This window comes from Acomys russatus, chromosome 5 (genome assembly GCF_903995435.1).
Source record: "Acomys russatus chromosome 5, mAcoRus1.1, whole genome shotgun sequence".
Lineage (NCBI taxonomy): Eukaryota > Metazoa > Chordata > Mammalia > Rodentia > Muridae > Acomys > Acomys russatus.
Genome location: NC_067141.1, coordinates 33,652,369 through 33,677,344, shown reverse-complemented (window position 1 = coordinate 33,677,344; position 24,976 = coordinate 33,652,369). Strand labels below are relative to the sequence as shown.

The following is a 24,976-nucleotide window of genomic DNA, read 5'->3' as shown; positions in this document are numbered from 1 at the left end:
ATGATGATGATGGTGACCTCGACGATGACAATGATAATCAATACAAGTAATAAGTAGCTTATTGCCTAAGTGTTTCCAAAGACAAAAGTACCATCCATTAAGAGAGAAAAATGAAAGTGAACACATACTTACACAGCAATTGTTATGTTTTAGGGCTTAGAATGTTGTAGCCAACACAAAATAAAACAACCACTAAAACCAAATACTCTGGAAAATGAGGATGTAGCCTAGTTGGTGGAGTGCATGCCTAGCATCCATGAGGCCTGGGGTTCTAATCCAAGCACCACATAACCCTGGTGTGGTGGTATACTCTTGTTAGCCCAGCACTTAGGAGCTGGACTCAGGATCAAGATTTCAAACTCATCCTCCCCTATACAGTGAGCTCGAAATCAGCCTAGATTACTTGAGACCTAACTTAAGAAAACAGAAACTGAATATTCCACAGCTTACATTCTATTGATGAGAAGCAGGTATAAAAGTTAATCAGGGAGTAGAAAATAAGAAATATGCAGAGAGTAGCAGTTATAAATGCAATGCTGTGGGAAAATTCACTGAATGGACGACACTTGAGCAGTGACTTACATGAGGTAAGGAAAGCAAGCAGATAATGTGATCCATGTGCAAGGAGTGAAAGGGATGATGGTTGAGGAATAAGGATGAGGCAGGGAGAGGAGGTGGATCTGCAGGTGATGATCACATGTTATACAGCTCAAGTGGAGATACTTAATTCATGTTGTTTAATCTCTAATTTTAAGTGGGGGGGGGTGACTCTATAATCTAGTCTGGAACTCAAGTGCTCAAGCTCCTATCTCTTCTTCACCAGTGTTCAGATTACGAACATATGTCCCACAATTCCCTAGTGAAGTACATAGGATTTGCCAAATACCTTCCTTAAATTGTACTGGTGAACCTATAGAATAATTTCAATCAAGAACAGGGTGTGGTGGCTTATGCCCTCATGCCTTTATCCCCAGCACTTGAGAAATTGAGGGAAAAAGATCACAAGTTTGAGGCCAGCCTGAGTAACTGTCTCAGATTAATCAAAATAGCAACAACAAGAATTGTGATCAAAATCTCTTTTCCTTACTTTTTAAATTTTTTTAGGCAGAGGAGAGAGAGAGAGAGAGAGAGAGAGAGAGAGAGAGAGAGAGACAGAGAGAGAGACAGAGACAGAGACAGAGACAGAGACAGAGACAGAGATGACAGAAAGAGGCAGACAGACACACACACACACACACACACACATGCACACACATATAATGGGACGCTTCTTAATTTTTTGATCACTTAATATTTAACTCTTTACTTGGACTTCAGTTTGGTTATTTTGAGAGGGGGCTTGGGTTTTATCCAGGGTGATAAATAAGGGACTATTTGCATATTTCTACAGTTAGACCAGCACCATTTGTTGAAGATGCTTTTTTTTTTGGTTTTAGTTTTGGTTTTGGTTTTGGCTTCTTTGTCAAAATCAAGTGTCCGTAGGTGACTATAGGTCCATAGGTTTATTTCTGGCTCTTTGATTCAATTCCAGTGATCCACCTGTCTGTTCCTATGCCAGTGCCGTGCCCTTTTTATTACTCTTACTCTATAGTACAGCTTGAGATCAGGTATGGAGATACCGCCAGATCTTTTATTATATAAGATTGTCTTAGTTGCTGGAGAGATGGTTCAGTGGTTAAGAGCACTGCCTGCTCTTCCAAAGGACCCAGGTTCAATTCCCAGCACCCACATGGCAGCTCACAACTGTCTGTAACTCCAAGATCTGACACTCTCATACTAAGGCACATTAAAATTAAATAAAATATTTTTTAAAAAAAGATTGTCTTAGTTACTTGGGGCTTTTTTATTTTTCTATATGAAGTTGAGAATTGTTCTTTCAAGGTTGGTAAATGATCATCCTGAGTGAGGTAACCCAGACCCAGAAAGATATGCATCGTATATGGTCATTTATAAGCAGACATTTAGTCACATAGTACAGGATAACCACACTACAATACACAGTCCTTATGAAACTAAATTACAAGGAGTGCACTAGGGAGAGTGCTTAATTCTCATTCAGAAGGACAAATAAGGCAAAAAGGATAGACACTAGAAGCAGTTGAAGAGGAGGAACAGAACTAGAGCCTACAATACAGGTCCTCTGAAAGACTCCAGCCAGCAGGAGATCCAAGCAGATGCTGAGACTCATAGCCAAACTTGAGGGTGGAATGCAAGGAGTCTTATGGAAGAGCTGGGGAATAGAAGGATCTGGAGAGGTCAGGAGCTCTACAAGGAGATCAATGGCGCCAACAACAAATCTGGGCAGAGGACAGGGCTGCTGCAGACTGATGCACCAACCAAGGACCATGAATGGTGTGGACCTAGACCCTCTGCTCAGATATAGTAGATAGGCAGCACAGTCTCCTTGTGGGTCCCCTAATATGGAGAGTCAGTACTACTTCTGACATGGGCTCTGGCCCCACATGTTGATCACTGCCCCTGGTGAAGCACCTTGCCAGGCCACAGAGGAAGAGGATGCAAGCAGTCCAGATAAGTCGTCATAGACTGAGGTTAGATGTTGGGGAAGAAGGGCACCCCCTTTCTGAGGACTAAGGGAATGAGGCAGGGGGTATTAGGGAGTGGACAAGGGCTGGACCAGGAGGTGACAAAGGAGGGCTACAATCAGGATATAAAATGAAGAAATTAAAAATAAAAATAAAAAATAAAGAAAAGAAAAATAAATTTTTAAAAAAGAACATTTAAAGCAGCATAAGAAAACAATCACTCTCAACATAAAATCACATCCTTTAATTGGCAAGTTGGTCATTATTGTCTCTAACATTTTGATTGTTTACTTTAAAAAAAAATATTTGTGATCTTCTCCAAAGTTGCACTTTATGGTTAATAGATTTAAAATTGTTGTCTTTAACTTGTGCTTTTCCCTACGGCATGACACTTTCAATAGAGATCTGATCTCTCTAATGTTGAGGAATTTGAGTGTTCAGGGCACATTCTGCTCTGGCAAACATATTCTCAATTTTGTTTTCTCTATTAATATGTAAATATGTTCTGGAAGATATCTTCTTTTAATTAATTTTCTTAGTACACAAAATAATAGACATCACTGGGAAATTTCCATACATGTATATTAGTGTACTTTGCTTGCATATGCCTTCCCATCACCCTCCTTGTCTCCTCTTCCCCTCTGTCTCTGGTTCAACTGCCGCCACAGGTCCCTTTTTTGCTTTTATAAAATTTATAGAACATATCAAACATATATGACATAAAATCCAATCTTTGTTTTTTCATCCCTTAACCCTCTTGTACTCTTGTCCCTTTTAGTCCTTCCACATTTGTTGACCCCCCCCCCCTTCTACTTAGTCCAGGACAAAAGTCCCGTGTGTCATCTCTATCCATCTTCGTTCACAGCATCTTTCCTCATTAACAGTCTAATAAACACAAAGTTGTCGCTATTTGTGAGTCTTTTTACCATATTTTGTAAAGGATAGGTAAAAGCAAATTTAAACTTCCATAATTTCATTAAATTTTGGGTTATAAATATATCCAATAAAATAAAGTCAAAATCCATCAAAGTCAAGATTTTTCAGAAACATGTTTTCAAATTAAGCAATTTAGCTTCATGATCTCTTTTCTCTTGGTTTTTGCTGGGGAAAATTGAGCTGCCTTCTTCTGTTAAACTCAATTGTATTTGTTAAGAAGCACTTTTTCCGCTCTATATTGATTGAATAATGTGATTACAGATCTCCACCTAATTTTGCACACAAGGTAACCTAGGATTTATGAAATGAGTTTTTCAGAGGGTGGAGCATTTCAAAAGCCCAGAGGATCACAGCCAACAACGCATAGAGAAAACTAATGCAGCCATGCTTACATGTTGCTTTGTATTTAATGTCATTTCTAGGAAAAAAAAAAAAAAAACGGCTGGGATGACATTTGCCAGTCTTGATGACTTTAGTTTCGATGGGCAGAAGAATACTGCTATTTGTTTAGATGACATCAACAATTCTGTGCACATCATAGCCAGTTCCACATGCACTCTGCTCTGCTGGGTTTAAATTAGTCAGAACACTTTACTATGATGCTACTAACAATCTGTCTTCTTATTCTTACCATGAAGTCTGCTAGCCTCAATGTTGAGCTTTTTTGAACTTACTCTACTGACATTAGTAATGTTGATAGTTTTATTTTTTAACAGGAAAATAACTTCAAGGGGTTTTATTTTTGATGCTGTGCATTGGGTGAAAAATAAATCAAAAAAAGTTTGGTGTGTTCTAATTTTCTGAATGTTATTATTTTCAAATTGAGACCTCTGACATCAGTGATTTATGACTAACATTATTTGATGGTTTCGAAAGAGAGTCTACTCTTTCCAACTTACTTATAAGCCGAAGAAAATATGGAATTGAAAATGAGCAAAAAATCGTTTACAAGAGTGGTTTTCTCACAGTGTCGGTGTGTATTTCATAGTGATCTGCAAATACACACCCTGCAGCTATGCATGAACTGCCATCTTCAGGAACATGCTCCTGAAATTAAGTGTGAAAACGTAAGTACATCCCATCTCTTCTTCGCCTTTTTTGTGTTTCCTGATCTTCAGGAGGACAGTGATATCTTAAATTGTTCCCAGTGGTGACTGAAAAACATCAAAAGATGTTTTTGTGCAAATTACACCTTCCTCATAACTGCTCTGTGAAAAGAAAACCTGAAGATTTGGCTTGCATTTTGTCTTATGCCAACTGGCAGATTTAAGTGCTAGCCAAAAAATAAGGCAAACACTTAGAAATTTACGAACACAAATAAAAATGCTTAAATAACATTCACCATATAGTATTTTTGGTGAAAACTAAACTCTATTCCATGAGCATCATTTGTATGACATTAAGTGTTATGTGCTTATTATTCACTGACCACAGATGCTCCATGTGCATGCGCCACCATACCATGGCATGGCAGCACACCAAGTGGCCGGCAGATTTCCTCTACTACCATCTGCTAAGAGTGGTCTTAGATGGTGGCACTCTTAGACGTCATGGCCATGACCCTGAACACTGTCGTGAAAGGGTGTTGTTACTGAAGTTTTGTCTGAACAAGATCGGGAAGAGTCATCATTAGTCACCTTTTGGAGTTAGTCATAATCAAATTAATTCGTTAATTCAAATACTAATAATAAAACTTTTAAAAACAATTCAAAGTATTTCATGAAAGAAAATCAATGAGGTATCAAAACAAGAAGCAAAGCTTGGGTCTCTTGCAGGTAAAAAAGGACGTGGTCATCCACAAAGATCAGTGCCAACATTGTGGCTTCTACTACAAATGAGGTGGGAAGTCACTGCCAGATGATCCCTGGTCTTACTGGGCATGACTCCAGACACACTGTAACACGGCTACGGGTTACCAGGAAGCAACATCACAGTAGCCAGCATGAACCAGGCAATACTCTGCTACTGTGCCCTTACCAGAGAAACAACAACAACAGATTTTCAAAGGCATACTCTATGGTCATTTTCTCAATTCTCATCTTTGCAAAAGCAACTGTCTTAAGATTAATATTTAAATGATACTCTTTTTTTCTTTCTTGAATATATACTTCTCTTTAAATGAAAATTTATATGGGATACAATTAATTTCAGAAATGTGGTCAAACACTGATTACCTACAATACTATAATAGATGAAATGTTACCTTCAAGGGACTTGTATTACCCTGAGATGACAAGGTCTTTGTAGTTTGCACAATCTCCTGTGTAGATTGCTGATCCAGGGGACAAGAAACTGGATTTGAATATTCATCACTGTCCTGGAGGGTGGACCGTTCCAGTTCCTCCAATAAGGCATCTGTACCACAGGGCACAAGAGGGGCATGGTGTAAAATCTGCGAGTCTCCAGGATTGTTTTTCCCTTAAATATTCTCTTCTTGTATTGAGTAACAGTTTGCAAACACCTTCCTCCATCCTTACCTCACGTCACGAGTGTGCTATATTCTAAAAGACGGCTGATATTTGATACTTCCTGTGGTTGCATTCAATTTCATAATCTTTCTACAGTTTGGTTTCTTACATTCTAAGTATTGTATTGGTTTTATCCAAATAGGGCAGATCTATTCTCATTTTCTCTCTCTCTCCCTTCCCTCCCTCCATGCCCTCCTCTCTCTCTCTCTCTCTCTCTCTCTCTCTCTCTCTCTCTCTCTCTCTCTCTCACACACACACACACACACACACACACACACACACACACACGCACACACAAGCACACACACATACACACACACAATTTTCTTTCATATTAAAAAAAATAGAAGCAACTTCATTGCAATTTCTCAAAATATACCAAGAAGCAAAACGTTGCTAATCCTGATCTGTCAGTCTGTTACTTCAAGAGTTAGCCCAAGAACATAACAAAATAATTTGTTAAGTATTTTACTGGTTTTTTTAAATGGTGGTTTGTTTGTTTAGATGTAGAAAGGAAGAGAAGTTGAAAAAATAAAGTATTACACAATTAAGTAACATGTAGCAATCCGAATAATTGGAAGTTCTTTTGCAGTTTTCTTGGGGGAAAGCCAAGAGACTTCACAAGAATTTTTTCTAATACCGTAATCATAATGAATAATCATGACTCATGAAATTTAACCCATGCCAATCACAGTGTATGATGAGTGTACAGTTTGCAGTTAATTATCCTAAGACTTTGAGATAGAGGACATTATTGTCCTTACTTCAGATGCATGAAAGAGGCAGGGTAACTCTAATAGGCTCCTGAGCACAGAATCAGATCTCCAGTGAGAGCTATCTTATCCCTGCCTCAACAATGTAAACTTCTACACTGGAGTTGCCATTATCAGCAGATTGTTCGAGTCCTTCTACTCACAGCACGTTCTCTGAAGGTCTTTCCTTCATCTGCATACTGAAGCAAGTCAAGATACTTCAGTGTCTTTTTTCAACTGCAGTGGATTTTTAAAATACATGTTACAGTTTGTATAAGGTTGCAAAGCATTAGACTGTAGGATTTCTAAGGACCTGCCTAGCTCTGAAGTTCTCAAAGAAAAAGAACTTTACATGTCATTAAAAACAAACATGTTTATGTATTTCATATTTGGAGAAAAGATGGTTCTGGTATGTCTAGTTTTTAAAAGAGGCTGCCATAGATCAACTTGGCCTGCATGGCCTAAAACTCAGGATCTTTTTGCCTCAACTTCCTGAGTGTTGGCGTTATATGACTGTGCCATCATATATGTGCAGCTCAAAAAGTAGCTTAGCCTCCCTGCCTTGCCTCTTTACAATGCTGAACTCAGAAACTTATAAACACTAGACAAGGTGTGTTGTGCAACTAAGCCACATCCCCAGACCAAGGATAAGTATTTCTCAATATTATAGGGGAAGATCTAATCATTTAATTTTCACAAAAGAAATCTTCTGTAGAACTTTCTCAATCATCCATATGTATCACAAAATTTTCACCTTCATATACCATTTTAAAAATAACCAAAGTGGATCCTTTGTACAAATCTCCACACCTGATCTCAAGCTGTACTATAGAACAACAGTAATTAAAACAGATGGTACTGGCACAGCAATAGGCTGATTGATCAATGGAATCGAATCAAAGACCCAGAAAGGAATACACACACATATAGTCACTTGATTTTTGACAAAGAAGCCAAATCCATTCAATGGAAAAAAGATAGTATCTTCAACAAATGGTGCTGGTCTAACTGGATGTCTACATGTGGAAAAATGCAATTAGACCCATATTTATCACCACGCACAAAACTCAAGTCCAAGTGGATTAAAGACCTCAACATAAAACCAGAGACACTAAATCAGCTGGAAGAAAAAGTAAGGAAGAGCCTGGAACACATTGGAACAGGAAACAACTTCCTGAACAGAACACCAACAACCCTGGCCTTAAGGTCATCAATTAGTAAGTGGGACCTCATGAGACTGAGAAGCTTCTGTAAGGCAGAAGACACTGTCAACAGAACAAAGTGACAGCCCACAGACTGGGAAAAGATCTTCACCAACCCTACATCTGACAAAGGTCTAATATGCAAAATATATAAAGAACTCAAGAAATTAAACACCACCAAACCAAGTTAAGAAATGGAGCTCAGAATTAAACAAAGAATTCTCAACAGAGGAATATCGAATGGATGAGAAACACTTAAAGAAATGCTCAACCTCCTTAGTCATCAGGGAAATGCAAATCAAAACAACTCTGATATTCCATCTTACACCCATCAGAATGCCTAAGATCAAAAACTCAAGTGACAGCACATGCTGGCGAGGATGTAAAGAAAGGGGAACACTCATTCATTGCTGGTGAGAATACAAACTGGTACAACCACTTTGGAAATCTATCTGGCGCTATCTCAGAAAATGGGAATAGGGCTTCCTCAAGACTCAGCTATTCCACTCCTTGGAATATACCCAGAAATGCTCCAGCACACAACAAGAAAATTTGCTCAACCATGTTCATAGCAGCCTTATTCATAATAGCCAGAACCTGGAGACAACCTAAATGTCCCTCAGTCAAAGAATGGATAAAGAAACTGTGGTACATTTACACTATGGAGTACTACTCAGCTATTAAAAACAATGTGTTGACAAATGGATGGAACTAGAAACAATCATACTGAGTGAGTTAATCCAGAAGCAGAAAGACTCACATGGTATATACTCACTTATAATTGGACACTAGCTCAAGAGACATGTCCCATGAAAGTCTTCACTTACCAGGAGATTGGGATAGGTGTGAGAACATCCTACTGGGACTCTAGGTGAGAGAAGTATGGGAGAATGGGAAAATCGAAGGATCCAGAGGGTCCTAGAAACCTACAAAAAGAACATCAGGACAGGCTGATCTGGACCCAGGGGTTCTGCTCAAACTACTGTACCAACCAAAGACAATACATGCAGTAAACATTGAACTCCTACTCAGATCTAGCCAATGGACAGGACATTCTCCACAATTGAGTGGAGAGCGGGGACTGACCCTGACTTGAACTCTGGTGCCCCATGTTTGACCATTTCTCCTTGGTGGGGAGGCCTGGTGGCACTCAGAGAAAGGATAAGCAGACTACCAAGATGAGACTTGTTAGCCTATGACCATATAGTGGCGAAGAGGTCCCCCTTGGTCACAGACATAGGGGAGGAGAATAGGATAAAAGTGGGAGGAAAGGAGGAACGGGAGAATACAAGGGATGGGATAACAATTGAGATGTAATCTCAATAAATTAATTAAATAAAAAAATAACCTAACTGAATTAATCTCTGTGGGCCAAACTGTCCTTCAAGAAATAAACGATTATGAGAAAACAAACAAAAAAACAAAAAAGACAAAATGGCAAATATATATTAAAAGAAACCTAAAATACATATAACTAATTTCAATTTAGACCATTAAACTTTTATTTAAAAACTTAAGCAGCCAAGAATACTGATAGCATTTGTGAGATTTTACTGAACTTGTGATCAAAAACTTAAAGACAAATGCGAAAATAAATCCTTTATGGCAATTCTGAATTCAGTGTTCAGCATGAGTTTGATATGCATAAGACAATAAAAAAGTTTAAAATTTTTAAAGAATATTCAATATTAAATATTAGCATTTTAGTAATCTGAAAATATTAACATTAAAGTGACATCAGTTATGTAATGTAATGCTATTTCATTACATTGAGGGACCACCATTAAGGTTATTAGCTATTATGGATGGGATACTGTTATGGTTGTTTTTATAAATATGTACATGCTTGTGTTATAGATTAAGGCTGATATATGTACAGATAAATATTTGAAATTCTTTGAAAATAATAGATGAAACAAACAAGCATATGAAATAAGACTAGCAAGAGCTGATTATTGAAACTGATCAGATTTCATTGAACTGTTTTCTCTAATTCTGAATATTTGTTTATTCATATAGAAAACAGAAAAATAAAGGAAATGTTTTATCTCAAAATTTTATTAGCCAGACTCAACTGTGAATTTAAAATTTTTGACATTTTATTCCTCATCTGTCAAAAATACAGCTATTCTTTTTTTCCTAGACTTGTTTTGCGGGCCAGGCTGGTCTCCAACTCACAGAGATCTGCCTGTCTCTGTCTCCCCGAGTGCTGGGATTATAGGCGTGCACCACCTCGCCTGGCCTCTTTTCTATTTTCTAAGCCTCACTCCAATAAGAAATCAGAGGCCTTCCTGGATCAACAGAATTCATTTATATTAAATATTATGAGACAGGAGTATTATTCAGCAAAGGGTGTGAAGTTATCCTTAGAAGCATCAGCTTACCAAATCTATTAATATTCTTTCTGCTTATGAACTACCAGAACTTTCACTTCCTGTTTCCACTGAGTGCACATTTCACCAATACTCTGAAGCTGCTCTTTTTGCTTCATGCAGAGTCTATAATTCAAATTAGATGACTAATTTTGGTGTGACAAATATGTGATTACTGAGGATGAGTGAAACTAGACTAAAAACTGCAGTTTGTCTCCCTTGTCTTGGCCTATGGAAATTAAATATCTACCTTAACCTGTCAAGAGTACAGTGAAGTCTCTTGGGAGTCTGCACAGGTTATAAGGGTCCCATCTCTAAATTGTGAAGATTTAGGTAAAACTTTTTAGCTGAACACATGCTACTCGCACCCAAGGCAGAACTGCAGAGAGAGAATATTTGCCAACTTGAGCCAACCTGTCCTTGATGAAATTTCTACACAAGTATAAAGAAAAATCCACCCCAAATCTTGTGGTTGGATTTTGGTTCTGTTGCTACTTGTTAAAGTTGGGATCTTACTGTAGCCCGAGCTGCTCTGGAACTAGCAGGGTAGCCCAGGCTGGCCTCAAATTCTGGGCAGTCATTCAACCTAGCCTCTTAAGTGCTGGGATCATGGGTGTAAACTATGGTACCTGGTAAATACTCCCTGCCTTTTGTTTCTTTTTGGTTTTGGGTGTTTTGGGTTTTTTTTGTTTTGTTTTGTTTGGTTTGGTTTTTGGTTTTTGGTTTTGTTTTTTGTTTTTTTGCGACAGGGTCTTACTATGTAGCACTAACTAGCCTAGAACTTGCTATGTAAACCAGGCTGGCCTCAAATTCACAGAGATCTGTATCTGCCTTCCATGTCTGGCTTTTTTGAAATAGGATCTTATATAGGGTAGGCTGACCTCAATTTTTCTATGTAGCCAAAAATAATCTTGGCCTGTGGATCCCCCTGCCTCCACCTCTGGGACATAGGGATTTTGGGCAGGCAGCACCACACTCAATGCAAATGGTGACAATCTGAAGAGACTGTTGAGGTGTCACTATTATCAATCCATTGAATTGTGACCACCTGGATAAGCTACAGCTAGCTTCCAACGCTACATACCTTTTACACTTCTGAACAAGATGCCCCTAACAACTATTCCACTCAGAAAGTGTAAAAAAGTAGATTGCTCCACTGGCCACCAGAACAAACACACTTCTAACATAGAACAACCTGCACCGTTATCAATAATTGTTCTTAGTGTCAGTTGCTCTTGACAGTGAACAAGCTATTTTGTTTTTCCTTATGTAAAGAAAAAAACAACCTATTCCAGAAGGTTAGTACAAACACTAAACTAACATATTTAAAGTTTTCCAAGTATTAGTTGCCCTTTCACTTTTTGACTTGAATTTGAATAAAAATTTGGTATCCATAAATAAAGCAAAATAAGATCCTATCAGGAAAAATAATGGTAAAACTCCATGGAGAAATGCAAATTTCCTCAATACCCACACCAAATTTTCAAAGAATAAATGCATCAAATTTTCAAAGAATAAATAACCAATATTATATAGAAAGAGAGTCTGGAAATACATCAAAATCCAAAATGCAGCGTTAATCACAGTATCAAAATACATTTTACTGACAAAACAGTTCAGCATCTATTTAAAAACCCTTTTTTTCCTTCATTAATTTCTATCCCCTACTTCTTTCCTCTGTTTCTCAAGCTCCTAAAACACAACCCCAATAATTCTTTTTAAAGACAATGTATAAGCTATGCATTTTGTTACTGCTGGCATTTTTAGCATAGCTACAAACACACAATGTGGAATTAATACTGCTTGAAACCTGAATGAAAGTTAATATCTCCATGTTAACAATGCCAAAAAATAAATAGATGATAGATAGATAGATAGATAGATAGATAGATAGATAGATAGATGATAGATAGATAAAAGTTGCCATGGTGTATGAAATCAGTTCCAAGGAGGCTGGCTTTACAGCTCCAAAGCTTAGAAGTCTGTGATCTCTGATCATGGTGGCCGTTGACACTTCCACTGCCGCTTTCATTACCTCAGGTGAAAGGAAGGACTGTATTTCTGGCCAAGTAATAATCTCCTTCAAGATTTTTCTAAACAACAACAAAAAAAAAAAAAAAAAAAAACAAGAACTTCTACAGTGGTGGTACATCTGTAGTTTAACAGTAAACTGGAGAGAAATGAAACCACTTCGGCCTTCCTGCATCCTCTACAGACCCTTTCCTCTGCACTGTTTTTTCCTTGTCCTTCCCCTGCACTCTCACTCCTGATTTTCTTTCTTTTCCACTTTCTTTCTTCCCTCCTTCCCTTCTTTCATTTTATTTCCTCTCCCTTTCCCATCCCTGTATTTTTTTTTTCTTCCAATATCATACCTCCCCAATCACCCAGCTGTGGAGTCACCGTATGGTGTCCAGCAGCTGCCAAGGTGGAAAGCACTTTCAATTACAATTCCTTCTAAAAGTACTTCTCCGGGTGTCTGCTCTGTGGTTAGCTCTCAATTCTCTACCTACTGTGCCTCTGCGTACCGCGATCCCATAGTTCCTCTAACAACAATGGTTACTCCTGACTCTCTCTTGATGGAACAGCATCTTGCAGCACTATCCGAAGCTTGGCTAGAGCACACCTCATCGTCACACATGGGGTTGATGATAGCCAACGCCACACTTCCTTGGAGCATCTTCTCCAAAAGCCCCTCACTCACCCAGCTCTTCCATGGTCCTACACCCACGCTGCTCTAGTTTTGAAGACTGCGAAGAACTGCTTTGGCATGTGGTGAAGAAGGGACCACGACGGAACTAAGTGAGACAGTGCAGAGCAGCCTCCGTGACCCTTTTTGGTTCCTGTATTTGCTTAGCACTTCCTCACTTTTGATTTGTTGAATTCTTTTTTTTTTCTTTTCTAGTAGCTCAGTTTTAAAAATAGTGCTGACAGAAAAAAGTAAGTTGTGCAAGGTTGAGGGTTTGGTTCCAGGGTAGTTATAAAGCTGATTTTTTTTTTTTTTTTGCAAAAATCAAACACTTACCACATACATGGGCTTATCTTGAACTCATAGAAATTTCAGGTTCATACTTGTTGGGCTTTCCAAATTTAAGTATCTCACTGCACACTGATGGCTTTTTTTCCCCTTCGGAAAAACTAGAGGACCATGAAAGCATATGCTCCTTTCTTAAATTTTCTCATTAAATAGCACCAACTTCATTTCACTATCCCTATCTACTTACTCAGAAATCAAGCTGGCCTGATTTTTCAGACAAACTGAAAACAACAACAACAACAAAACAACTTTTAAAATTGTGTGTGTGTGTGTTGTGTGCGCGAGCGTGGGCAGGTGCGGACACAAACGCGGGCCCTGATGATTTGTACGAGTCAGGTCTCTCTACCATCTGGCTACTCCAAGATCAAATTCATCAGCCTTGTCAGCAAAGTGCCTCTATCTGTCGGACACTCTCGGTCTTTAACGTTGAATAGAAGAGGGCTCACTTTTAAATTCTCTGATACTGGTTTATACAGTCATCCAAGATACAAACATCTACAGGCTAAGGAAGAAAAAAACAAAAAAAAAAAAAACACCTCATCACCGTGTTTTTATTTATCTCAAAAGGAAAAAGGATTTGTAACAGGCCCACTCTGAGAAGACAGTGCATTAAGAACTGTAATAAAGCCCTGTGAAGTAGGTTTTGTCCTGGTGTTTACTAGTAGAGAAACAAACAGGGAATACTATCTAGCTAAAAGAACAGAATAAAGAGATAGCTTTGCTACTTAGTACATAATCAGAATTTTGCTTCAGTATGTGATTTTCCTTCTACAGTGCAGTGACCATCTTTTAGAACAAGTCATTGGTCTTACTAAGACCTTTTTTGAGAAACTCCCTTTTTGTATTACTTTAAGCAGCCATTGGATGTCAGTGCTGTTCCAAACATGCTCATTGCAAATACAGCTGGAAAAAGCATTTCTACAGACACCGTCGAGTTTTACAACTGAAAATGACACTAGTCTTTTGAAAGAGGAAAACAATACAGATTATAAAGCAGTAGCCTTATGTGTGTGGCAAATGAGCCAGATCCTGGGCGGGAGGGAAGAAAAGTGAACTTCACTACATGTCTACAATTTAATGACTAACGTAAAATTCAATATTTGATCTCCAAACTTGGTAATTATCCGTCCTTTTGTGTAGATTTGAACTGAAGATATTTCCATCCTCCAGGGGTGAGGACTACTACCCTTGCAAATTGTTCCCTGGTTACAATGTGAAAAAGGGAAACCAAGGAATGCAAACAATGTATAAAACGGAAAGAAATGCTTACAATGTATAAAAGAAACAGGAACACAAGAGGCTGCGTTACCAGCAGCTGCGGCGTCAACAAATGGAACACCCGCCCCCGCACCCCCTTTTATCCATCAGGAAGCTACTTCGCTGCACATGCTAGTGAGGGGCTATTCTGCCTGTGCTTCCTGTGCGGCAGAAAACGTCTGCAAACCGCAAAGGCATGCAGCCTGGGCGGAGGACGTGAGAAACCGCCAGCGCCTCCACATAAATCACTGGGTGTCACGCTAACTCTTCGCCAGCTCCAGCTCAAGGACCACAGCCAACGCCAGCTCCGTGGCGCCCCAGTCCTAGCAGGAAGCAACTTCTCAATTCGTCCTACGTGTTTTATTAAAATTGACCTGATAGGAGCAGGACGAGTCCCTGACCTCCCGGGCTTCACGAACGAGAGGCTCAATACAAGATGGAGGAATGAAAACCAACTTAGCTAGCAAGTCTCAGAGGAGGAATCAAGTGACCAAACCAAAGTAATTTAAGGACTATGACGAGAGTGCTTCGGAGCACTTCACAGAAACGCCGAGATTAAGAAGAAGCAGTATTCTCTCCCGGGCAACCCTAACCAGTAATTGGCTCAATCTTTGCGCCAGTTGTACGCAGGCGTCGCGGCCTAACCCGGAAGCACTGCCTCTCTGGAACGTACACTCGGACAGTGGATAGAAAACTACCTTTCCCGTGGTGAGTCAGTCAAAAACTCCCAGCCTTCTCTCGGCCTCTAGTTTCCCCGTCTTTTCCCTGGAAGCACTGAGTAAATAGGACTCTATCTCCCAGGATGCCGTTGGCTAGGTTGGGCCCCCGCGCATGCGTCTCAGGACTAGCCCGCGCTGTCCCTTTAGCCCCGCCTCTATCCTGTCGCCGCCATTTTTTTTCAGAAGACTTTCATCCGGCAACCGACGGGGCCTTTTTTTCTTAAAGGAGAAGCGGCAACGCAAATAATTTGCCCCTTCCCGCCTCCAGGGCTGGCGGTGCTGGGGACGGAAGGGACAGAGCAGGAAGGTGGGGGGGTCCAGGTTGAGGCGGGGTAACGTCCAGGCTACTTGTTAGGCTCAGTAAGAGCCCTAGAGGGGACAGCGGCGCCTCGGGGAGGCAGGTGCGCGCGCAGCCGGCGGGAGGTGGTGCGCGCGAGGCTGGGGAAGGTGCGTTTTTGTCCCTTACACGGCCCTCGGCAGCCCTGCCCCCTCCCGCCGCCCCCAGCTTGAGCTGAACTCCTGAAGGGGGGGTTAAAAAAAAAAAAAAAAAGGTCACTTTGGGATTGTCGCGAGACGCGGCCGTTTAACGGTGAGAACGGGTGCGCGGGGAAGGAAACCTCGCGCTCTCCCTCGGAGCCGTTTCCTGATTGGTTGACGGGCGGGGCAGGGGCGGGCTCTCGAGCGCGCAGCTGCGTATGAGACCGCGAGGGGGCCGGGCCAGAGGCCGGTCCTGCTCCCCGATTGGCCCGCCGCAGGTCTGTGCGCGTGCGCGCCGCCGGCGGTCGCGGGCTTGAGTGGCAGGGAGGGGGGGGAGCCGCGCTCGGAGGGGCGGGGGGTGGGGGGGGAGAGAGGCGCTCCGGAGTGAGAGAGCCGGACGCTCCGGGAGCCGAGGGGGGCGGGGGGGGAGCTGCGCCGCGGGCGCCGCCGCCTCCGCCGCCTGGGACGCAGGGGTGGGGGACGGACGAGCCCCGATGCCGGGGGAGACGGAGGAGCCGCGATCCCCGGAGCAGCAGGACCAGGAAGGGGGCCAGTCAGCGGCGGCCGACGCGGCTTCGGAGGAGCCCCGGCCCGGCGCGGTGGCGGCGGCCGCGGCCGCGGCTCCTGCAGGGACCGCGAGCAGCCGCGTGCTGAGGGGAGGTCGGGACCGCGGCCGGGCCGCTGCGGCCGCCGCCGCCGCTGTGTCCCGCCGGAGGAAGGCCGAGTATCCCCGCCGGCGGAGGAGCAGCCCCAGCAACAGGCCTCCCGACGCGCTCGGGCAGCAGCCCGCGGCCGCGAAGCCCCCGTCTCCTGCTCAGGGCAAGAAGAGTCCGCGACTCCAGTGAGTAACAACAGTCTTTGAGGCGTTGGGGGAAGACCCCCCTCTAGTCCTCACGCTCCCCTCCCGGCTCCCGTAGCGCCCGCTCCACGTGACACCCCGCTAGCTCTGCCCCCTGCCGGCCCGGCACGCCAGATGTCATGTGGCTGGCGGCCGGGCTCCCGCTGCTCCGCAGCCTGTGGCCGCTGGCCCACGCCCGAAGTCACCCGGCGCAGGCTGCACGCACGCCCTCCGCCTCCCGCCTGCACGGCTCCCTCTCTCCCCCCCCCCCCCTCTCTCTGTGGCTTCTGCGCCCCCTTTGTCAGCCTGTCGCTTCCACGGTTATATCACATCCTCGTTAGGAAATCGACTGCACCGTCCTAGCCCTGAAAGTGGTTTTGCCTGTTCTGATTAACTAGTTGTTTGAGAGTCACTTCCTTGGATGCCTTTCTCGCCCTCCTGAATAGTCACGTTCATTTTTGCCGTCGGGGTGAAAACGTGACTATGCCAGTTTTAGTTTATACAACTAAACTAGATGTGTAGCTCTTTTTAGCAGCACGTGAACTTTTCCTTTATGCGTATATTTTAACGTAGGTACTTGATTCTTAAAAATAAGTTAATCTGAATTACTACTTTGAGCTATATAGAGGCCCTTTACAGATGGCTAGGAGTGTAAATAGTTTAAATTGCTCATTAGAGTAATGCTTTAAAATAATTAAGTACTTGACTTTATAAGTTAACACATTTTAATCAAATTAGCTATTCACTGTAGACAATTTTATGACATTTGATTTACAAGTGAGAAAAAAGACAACATCTAAGAACAAGGATTTCTGTTTCAGATAACCGGTAACTTCCGTAGAGGCAGTGCAAGGCTTGCCTTACCTAGGAAATTTTTAAAGCTTAAAAACAGGCTTGTTCCAAAATTAACATCTCTGACTTGGAATACTTACGAAAGAATCCTGAGGAATAAAATCAGAATGTTTGGTATTTTGCTATCCAAGTCGTTCCCACAGTTTTGAATGTGATCTCACTTAACACAGTTAACTTCTTTAAGTTAAAACTTAGGGCTGCAGTTCTGTGGAGAGTCAAAGTGTAGTTACAAATTTTTAAGCTGAATCGAGAGTTGTAACTGCGGTGTGTACACACTTACAAAAATCTTAAATTCATATGTATTTAGTCTCACAAATTTGAAAATAATTTGTAAATAATTAATCTCATTTGGGCATAAGTTCCTTAGGCAAATTCTTTAAACTATGTGGCCCTCAGTTTCTTCATCTGTCACTCATGTGACCTGAGTTTGTGTGTATATTAAATACTTTGTGGAACCATTTCACACAGTCACTCACATTAAAGTACTAAATTCAATTTGCTTTGAGCAGTGGGTGCCTAACAAAGGCAGGAGTTCTTCGTGGTGGTGTTTTTGTGTCAGTTTTGAAAGTTTCATGGTTTTGTATTATCTGCCACTTGAGAGTTAGGTACATGTGAATCAAGTTAAATTATACCTAATAGTGTTTTACTAGGTAGGAAGTACTAATGGACCTTTGAACCCTACAATATAATTGTGGAAACAGTTGATCTTGGAGGAATAGGATTGCTTGCTTGTTTTTTTGTTTGTTTTAATAGCCCTTCCCATCCAGTACTATCCATAGCTATAGTGATCTTTACCTTCTTTTGCCTTCAGATTTATTCCTCTTGCATGTTTCTAAAATCATAAATTTATCACATTCTTAAATTTTTCATTCTTTTTGTTGCAAATTTTTACTTACTCAATCCCAACACATTTCGCTTTGTGGTCCTTGTTTCAAACATAACTGGGACTAGTACTGTTACTCCTAGTCAGTAGAAAGCTAAATTAGACCTGGCCACATCTTCAAGGACCTTGCTGAGGAAAGAAACATTTATTAGCACTCATTAATCTAATTTGTGTACATGGTTTGCAGATGTTCTATGACAACATATTTTTTAAATTTATCTATTTATCCTATCAGACAAGTGGGTTTGAGTGTCAGTGTACTGAACTCTGACCTTGGTTAATATCTTCCAAATAAAAGGACATTTAAAAGAGAAATGAGAAATATAATTTATTATTAAATTACTATAATACTTATTTGTTCTTTTCAGATCCTTTTCGCTCCCTAGTTACTTTTCATCCATTTCCCATAATCCTGCTTTTTTATCTTACGAGTTCCTATGTAATCAGCTATTAACCTATATTTGTTTCTTTCAATTAAAGAAATAGCCCAAATGTACAAAATCATTTAAAATATCAAAAGCATAGATTTGGATCGCCTGAAATTTGTGTTACTAATGGAGGACAAATTACATAGTAGAGAAAAGCTTGAACTTGATGTTCATTTCAGGCTGAAAGTCTGATGTCTCAGTTTGTACTGCTCGTTGGCTGAGTGACCTTGAGCAAGTCACTAGCATCTTTAGAACTATTTCCTTCTCACAAATATTTTGAGTTTGTGGGACGAGTTTTGCAGCTGAATAAATAGGTTATACTTTAATAAGTTTGACTGTATAGCAACTTGGTTCACATGGAAGGTTTTGAGACTAGGAGAATACATGCCATGAATGCAGGAAAGTAATTGCAATGAATACATTCAGGAGGAGGACATCAGTTAAATACTAGATGTAGTATACACAAAGACGTAGATAGCAAGTAGTTAGGAAGTTAGATCCAATTTGTATGAAGTTTATGGGTTCATGTTATTTAAGAATTAAGCTCATGATTTGCTGTATTTTAGTTCAGATTCTCATGTCAAATGTGAATGCTTCAGAAAGCATGTAGTATAATAGTTTGAAGGTTGAGTGTGTAAGTTTTTTCTCCTTTGGCTTGTTGTTTCTTATGTATTGTTGTTGTTGTTTTGTTTTTCTTTTTTGTGTGTTTGGCTGGTTTTGATTTCTGTTTATTTCTTTGAAGACAGAGTCTCTCACTATATAACCCTTGCCTGGAACTTTCTATTAAACCATACTGATCTCTGAGTGATAGATGCATCTGTCAGTTGGCCTCTGCTTCCCAAGTGCTTTGGTTAAAGTTAAAGGCCTGGCTTTTAAGTTAAAATGTCTGTGTCTACCAGTGAAATCAAATTATATATATTTATACTAGTGGTATAAAATTGGATATCTGCATTCCAGATTTTAGAACTCTTTAACAGACAAGTCTTAAAATATATAATTTAATTATTCCATACCCTTTTTTAACTTTTTTATTTGTTTATTTATGGTATGTGAGTGCTTTTTCTGCAGAAGAGGGCATCAGATCACATTATAGATGGTTGTGAGCCACCATGTGGTTGCTGGGAATTGAACTCAGGACCTCTGGAAGAGCAGGCGGTGCTTGACCGCTGAGCCATCTCTCCAGCCCCTCTGTAGCCTTCTTAAGCTAAGACTTAAACTAGTTTTTGAAGTCTTCTTTAGGTTCAGATGAGTGACACATAAAAGTCTGTTTTAATCACTGGTATATGGAATTCAAGGTTCTTTGTAGAGGTTTGTTTGGGTTGGGTTTTGTGTGTGTGTGTGTGTGTGTGTGTGTGTGTGTGTGTGTGTGTGTGTGTCTCAAAAGTAATAGTAAACCTGTAGGTGGCATTTCTTGCTGTGTTTTGCTTGAAGAGTTGTGGAGCAGGGTGAATGAGGCGGTGAATATTCTGAATTGACAAACACAGCTCTTTGTTTCTAGAACTCTTCAGTTGCACAGCACTGGAATCCTGAGTGGTTGGGATCCTAGGGCAGTCAGGATGGTAGTAGAAACATTGAACAATTTCAGAAACATCTCAGGCATCCAGCAGGTGTGTTTTTAGTGAAGATGGTTCACAATTATTTGTGTCCGTTGGGAAGTTTGTGACAAAACTAAAGTCATCATAGTACTAAGCTCTTTAAAATGAGGCAAAATGACAGCTATTCTTTTACAAAACATCTTTTAATTATGCTAAGTTTACTTACAGTCCTTCTACTGCTACATACTGGATAGTAACTTTATGACAGAAATAGGAAGCCAGTTTACTTCTGAGTTTGGTGAGGGGTATGGAATTCACAATTACCCTATCTACCAGTTATGTGTGATAGAATCTATACCAAATTAATATAATTTTTTGAGCTTTTTACTTGTATTTAATTTATAAAATATAATTATTTCAGATGTGTACATACTGACTATTGGATTTAGTGATCAATTTTGGGGACTCTTAAAATGCATTAAATTGTTGGTAGGAAGGTTGTTCAGTAAATACAAAGTAAAGGAAGTAGTGTAACAAAATGCCAGTATTTACAGTGACCTAGCAAGTCTCAGGTGCCACTCAGTCTTTCCTACTGTGCTGTATAAGGACATTCATTTTCTTTCATAGCTACCTTTAATAAAATTAGCAACACTTCCTTGTGCTTTTTATCATTAAAAACAACTATTTCGGATGTTATTCTGTTTGTGTGCTGTTGATAATGGTAGCCACTCTCACATTGATCAATATTGATTTCTTCAGTTACAGTGGCTATTTCAAATGATGAGCAACCACATAGAACAACATAGATAGGGTATTTCTACCACTACTGAACGTTAGGCTTTGCTTCAAATAACATTATAAATGCCTTCTGTATTATTCTAGAGTTGAATATAAAATAAATACTTGTGTTTTAAGAAAATGTACAAAATTATTCATTTAACATTTTTATTTCTTTCAGGTGCATAGAAAAAATAACAACTGATAAAGGTAAGATTCATTCTTCTTTCATGTGTAGAAAGCACTGACTGTCTTATAGTCTAATAGAAAAGGGCACTGCTCTTCACCTGTTTGAGTGCTGTTCCATTCAAAGGGGACTTCATGCTGTAGACCTACTAGAAAAGTTAGACTCTATTTAGATGACAGCAAGCAGATTTGGACAGTACAGTGAGTATAGAAACTCAATAATGGGTTATAATTTAAAGGCCTCTATAATTTTTTAAGTGGTAAAAAAAAAAAAATACATGTAATAATAGTAAAGTAACATTCCTAATCATATTTCATTTCTTGTTTGTACTCTTGACCTCATCCACTATGGACAGTTTTTAACTCCTGAAATTAACTTAATTGCAGAGTTCTTATTCAGAGATCACTTTGCAAATCTTACTAAGCAGGAAAAATGTAGATAGGTAGTGAGTACTGGTGTAGGCGTAGTTCTTACTAAGAGAAATTTAAAACAAGAAAACAGTTGCTTTTATCAGAGCTGAAAATAGACTTTTCTGGAGGAAAATGTTGAACTACTTCTGGAAATGACTTTTGCTTGAGTATTTTAATCTGGAAGTGGTAGCATGCTGGGCAGCTGTGCAGCTGGGGAAAGATGAAAACTTCATTCTGAAAGATGAAAACTTCATTCTGGATCTGGGTGTTTTCAAACTCCCATCTCCTCCATGTCTTCATTAGTCTAATTAATGCCAGTGCATCTTAAAAGAGGAAACTTGTCTTCTCACCTGCTGACTTCATTGCTCCTCAACTCTGGTGTTCACCTAGATATTTATTGATTCTGTTCATAATTTTGTCTCTTTAGTACTTTCTGGACCTTGTTTTCTTTACTATATTATCTGTTGCTGTATAAATAGTGAAAATAAGAACCTTGCCAGACAAAAATGAGACAGTAATCAGCTTTGCATTCTAAGAATTAAAGAAAGAAAATTGAAGGAGAAACGTGACAAACAAGTCATCTTTTGTCCCTTAAACTTGGTGACTTACAGGTTTAACAACTTACTGGTTCTTGGTAAGACTGTTTCCTCTTGTTTTCAGTCTTTTGAGGAACTTCCCTACCATTTTTCATATTAGCTTGCTAATTTAGATTTCCATCAATATTGCAGAGTTCTTTTGTCTAGATCCTTACTAACACTCAACCATTCTTTCTGATAATAGTTATGTATGAGTTGATAATTTCATTGTGAGTTTATCAGTATTTATAACCATGAGGGGTTTGTTGTTTAGTGTTTGTATGTGGGTATATGGCATATACTTGTAAATCCAACCACTCACGTGGCTTAGAAGGATTGCCACAAATTCCAGGCCAGCATGATTACAAAGTAAAACCTTGTCTCCAAGAAACAAGAAAAACAAAAAGTAAGTGTATAGCATATAATTTAATACTCCATGGCCTTTAACAAAAAGGAAGCTGTCATTTACAGATGGAAGTAGAGAACATTAAGTGAAATTAGCAAGGCATAGAAAGATAAGTGCTATGTCACTTTAATGTTACATGAATTGTAAATTACTGTTGTAGAAGTAGTAGAAGAGTGATTACCAGAGGCTAAGAGGTTGGGGAAAGGAACTGTAGATGACAGGGTACACATTGTGTTTAGACTGCAGAGTTCATTTCAGTGTGTTACTGTACTGCACTTTAGCGTAGTAAGTAATAATGTAATAGACATTTCAGGATTGCTAAAGTCATTTTAAATCTCACACAAAAATGGTTAATGAGTGAACTGGCACTTATGTTAATTACTTTAATTGAAGCATTAGAATATGAACACAAAACATACTTTGTGTGTGCTTTTAATGTAACTTCCAAGTTTCTCCAGCTTATCTGGCAATCCCCAAAAGCTGGGACAGAAGAGCAGCAACAAAGGGTGCAGCTGCTTGTGTTCCTTGCAGAGTGGATTTGCTTCTTCCTGTGGCAGAAAACCACACTTTTGAGTTTTTACTACTCATGCATGCTGGAGAGTAGTGCCATAGGTAAAGGTCCCACATAATCAGAGAGCAGCTGGTGAGTTCCAGCTGTGAGCTAGAAGTTTGTGGGACTTCAGGCCTTCAGAGACATCTCTGAAGGTTTTATCCTTGGCTACACTCAAGGCATTTGGGGTGTGCTATTAAAAGTTGCCAGACAGTGCTAGTGCATACCTTTTAATCCCAGCATTTAGGGAGGCAAAAGCAGGTGGATCTCTGAGTTCTGGGCCAGTCTGGTCTACAGAGTAAGTTCTAGAACAGCCAGGGCTACACAGAGAAACTCTGTCTTGGGGCTTGTGGGGACAGGTGGAAATTGAAAGAGTCTTGCCTCTGTTACTATTATAAAGCTAAGTAGGTGCTGAGACAAGGTTAAAGTAGAAGCCTTTACTACACCACTAAATAAATTACTCATCAGTTAAAATGAATTTTGAGAAACTCAGGGTCAACTAGTAGGGTAAAAATTCAGCTTGGTTTTAGAGTTTTTAGTCTAAACTCTAGGCTGATACAGTCTTGAAATTGAATTTCTTCCCCAAACTTAAGTCTTAAAGTCCTTCAACTGCTGTAGATTGGTATTCAGGCCAACAACTGGGCACTACAACATGGGCATATTAATACTGAGAATAAACTTCTTACTGTATGTGGTAGTTAAGGTCTATAATCCCAGGGCTTGGGAAACTGAGGCAGGAGACTTAAAAATTTTGAAGTCAACTTGGGCTTCAGAATGAGACTCTGTCCCAATCCCTGCACTGTGTGCGCGCGCGCACACACACACACACACACACACACACACACACCTTATCACTGGAATGACAGAATGACATTTAAAATATTTATGCCTTTTTTAGCTCTCAGTGGCTTAATTTTCCTCATTTCTGGTTGTGTAGGACTAACAAACTATTAGTACAATCTTAAATTTTCAAAACACAGGTCAAATTTACCAGTTTTTGTAGAGATTTGGTCGTTTCACATGGCAAGCAGCTGGTCTTTTCGGTATTAACTAGGATTCCTCTAATTCAGCAGTTAGTTCTCAACCTTCCTAATGCTGCGACCCTTTAAGTATAGTTCCTCATGTTGTGGTGACCCTCAACCATGAAATATTTCTTTGCTCCTTCATAACTATAGTTTTGCAACTGCTAGGAATTGGAATGTAAATATCTGATATGCAAGACACCTGATATGCGACCCCTGTGACAGGGTCACTTGAGACCCTCCCCAAGGGGTCTCTCCTCACAGCTTGAGAACCACTACTCTAGTAGAATTCAGTTTGGATACCCAGTTCCATTACTATGTACTTGGGGCTAGGTAGCATGCCGTGCCACAGGTTGCTCTCACAGAATTGTTCACCACTTCCAATGCCAATATCAAGTCCCACTAACACTGAAAATGTTTCCGCATTTCACTTCATTGGGCCAACTAATTTTGGTAGAGCAACTCATGGGAATTGGGAAAACAATTAGAATAGAAAGGAAATAGCAATGGATATCAATGCATAGCAAGGAATAGGAGACTAAACGGTAAGGAACATCTGTCTATACCCTTTTCTGTCTTGATGGACCACCCTCCAGGAATTTGTATTCACTCAACCCACTTGTTTTGTTTTGTTTGGTGGTGAGGTAGGCGGGCTCTTCTGGAAGCTTCACTGAGTGAGTATGGTTGATTTAATCACTGGCCATTAGCGGTTAGCTAATTTAGCCTCCGGCTTTTGATACATAATGTAGAGTA

At 40.2% G+C, this 24,976-nt stretch overlaps 2 protein-coding genes across 4 annotated transcripts in view; one reads left to right on the top strand and one right to left on the bottom strand.

The window, feature by feature from the left end:
* The window catches only part of Lpxn (leupaxin), a 32,605-nt gene extending 16,656 nt beyond the window's left edge, over positions 1-15,949 (bottom strand). Inside the window, exons 1-2 of one of the 2 annotated variants that reach the window (XM_051146187.1) lie at positions 15,263-15,949; positions 5,683-5,834 (exon numbers count right to left, since the gene is read on the bottom strand). Coding sequence is in view for 1 of the 2 variants with exons in the window: in XM_051146186.1 (XP_051002143.1) it covers positions 5,683-5,834; positions 12,975-12,987 (165 nt within the window). In the remaining variant the exon portion in view is untranslated. Of the gene's footprint in view, positions 1-5,682; positions 5,835-12,974; positions 13,229-15,262 lie in introns of those variants that run through there. The other variant, XM_051146186.1, reaches the window with a different exon arrangement.
* Positions 15,950-16,196: 247 nt separating this feature from the next.
* Positions 16,197-24,976, top strand: part of Zfp91 (ZFP91 zinc finger protein, atypical E3 ubiquitin ligase) — a 34,472-nt gene continuing 25,692 nt past the window's right edge. Inside the window, exons 1-2 of one of the 2 annotated variants that reach the window (XM_051146185.1) lie at positions 16,197-16,601; positions 21,255-21,283. In XM_051146185.1, the coding sequence (XP_051002142.1) occupies positions 16,255-16,601; positions 21,255-21,283 (376 nt within the window). In that variant the 5' untranslated portion in view covers positions 16,197-16,254. The remainder of the gene's footprint in view (positions 16,602-21,254; positions 21,284-24,976) is intronic. The other variant, XM_051146183.1, reaches the window with a different exon arrangement.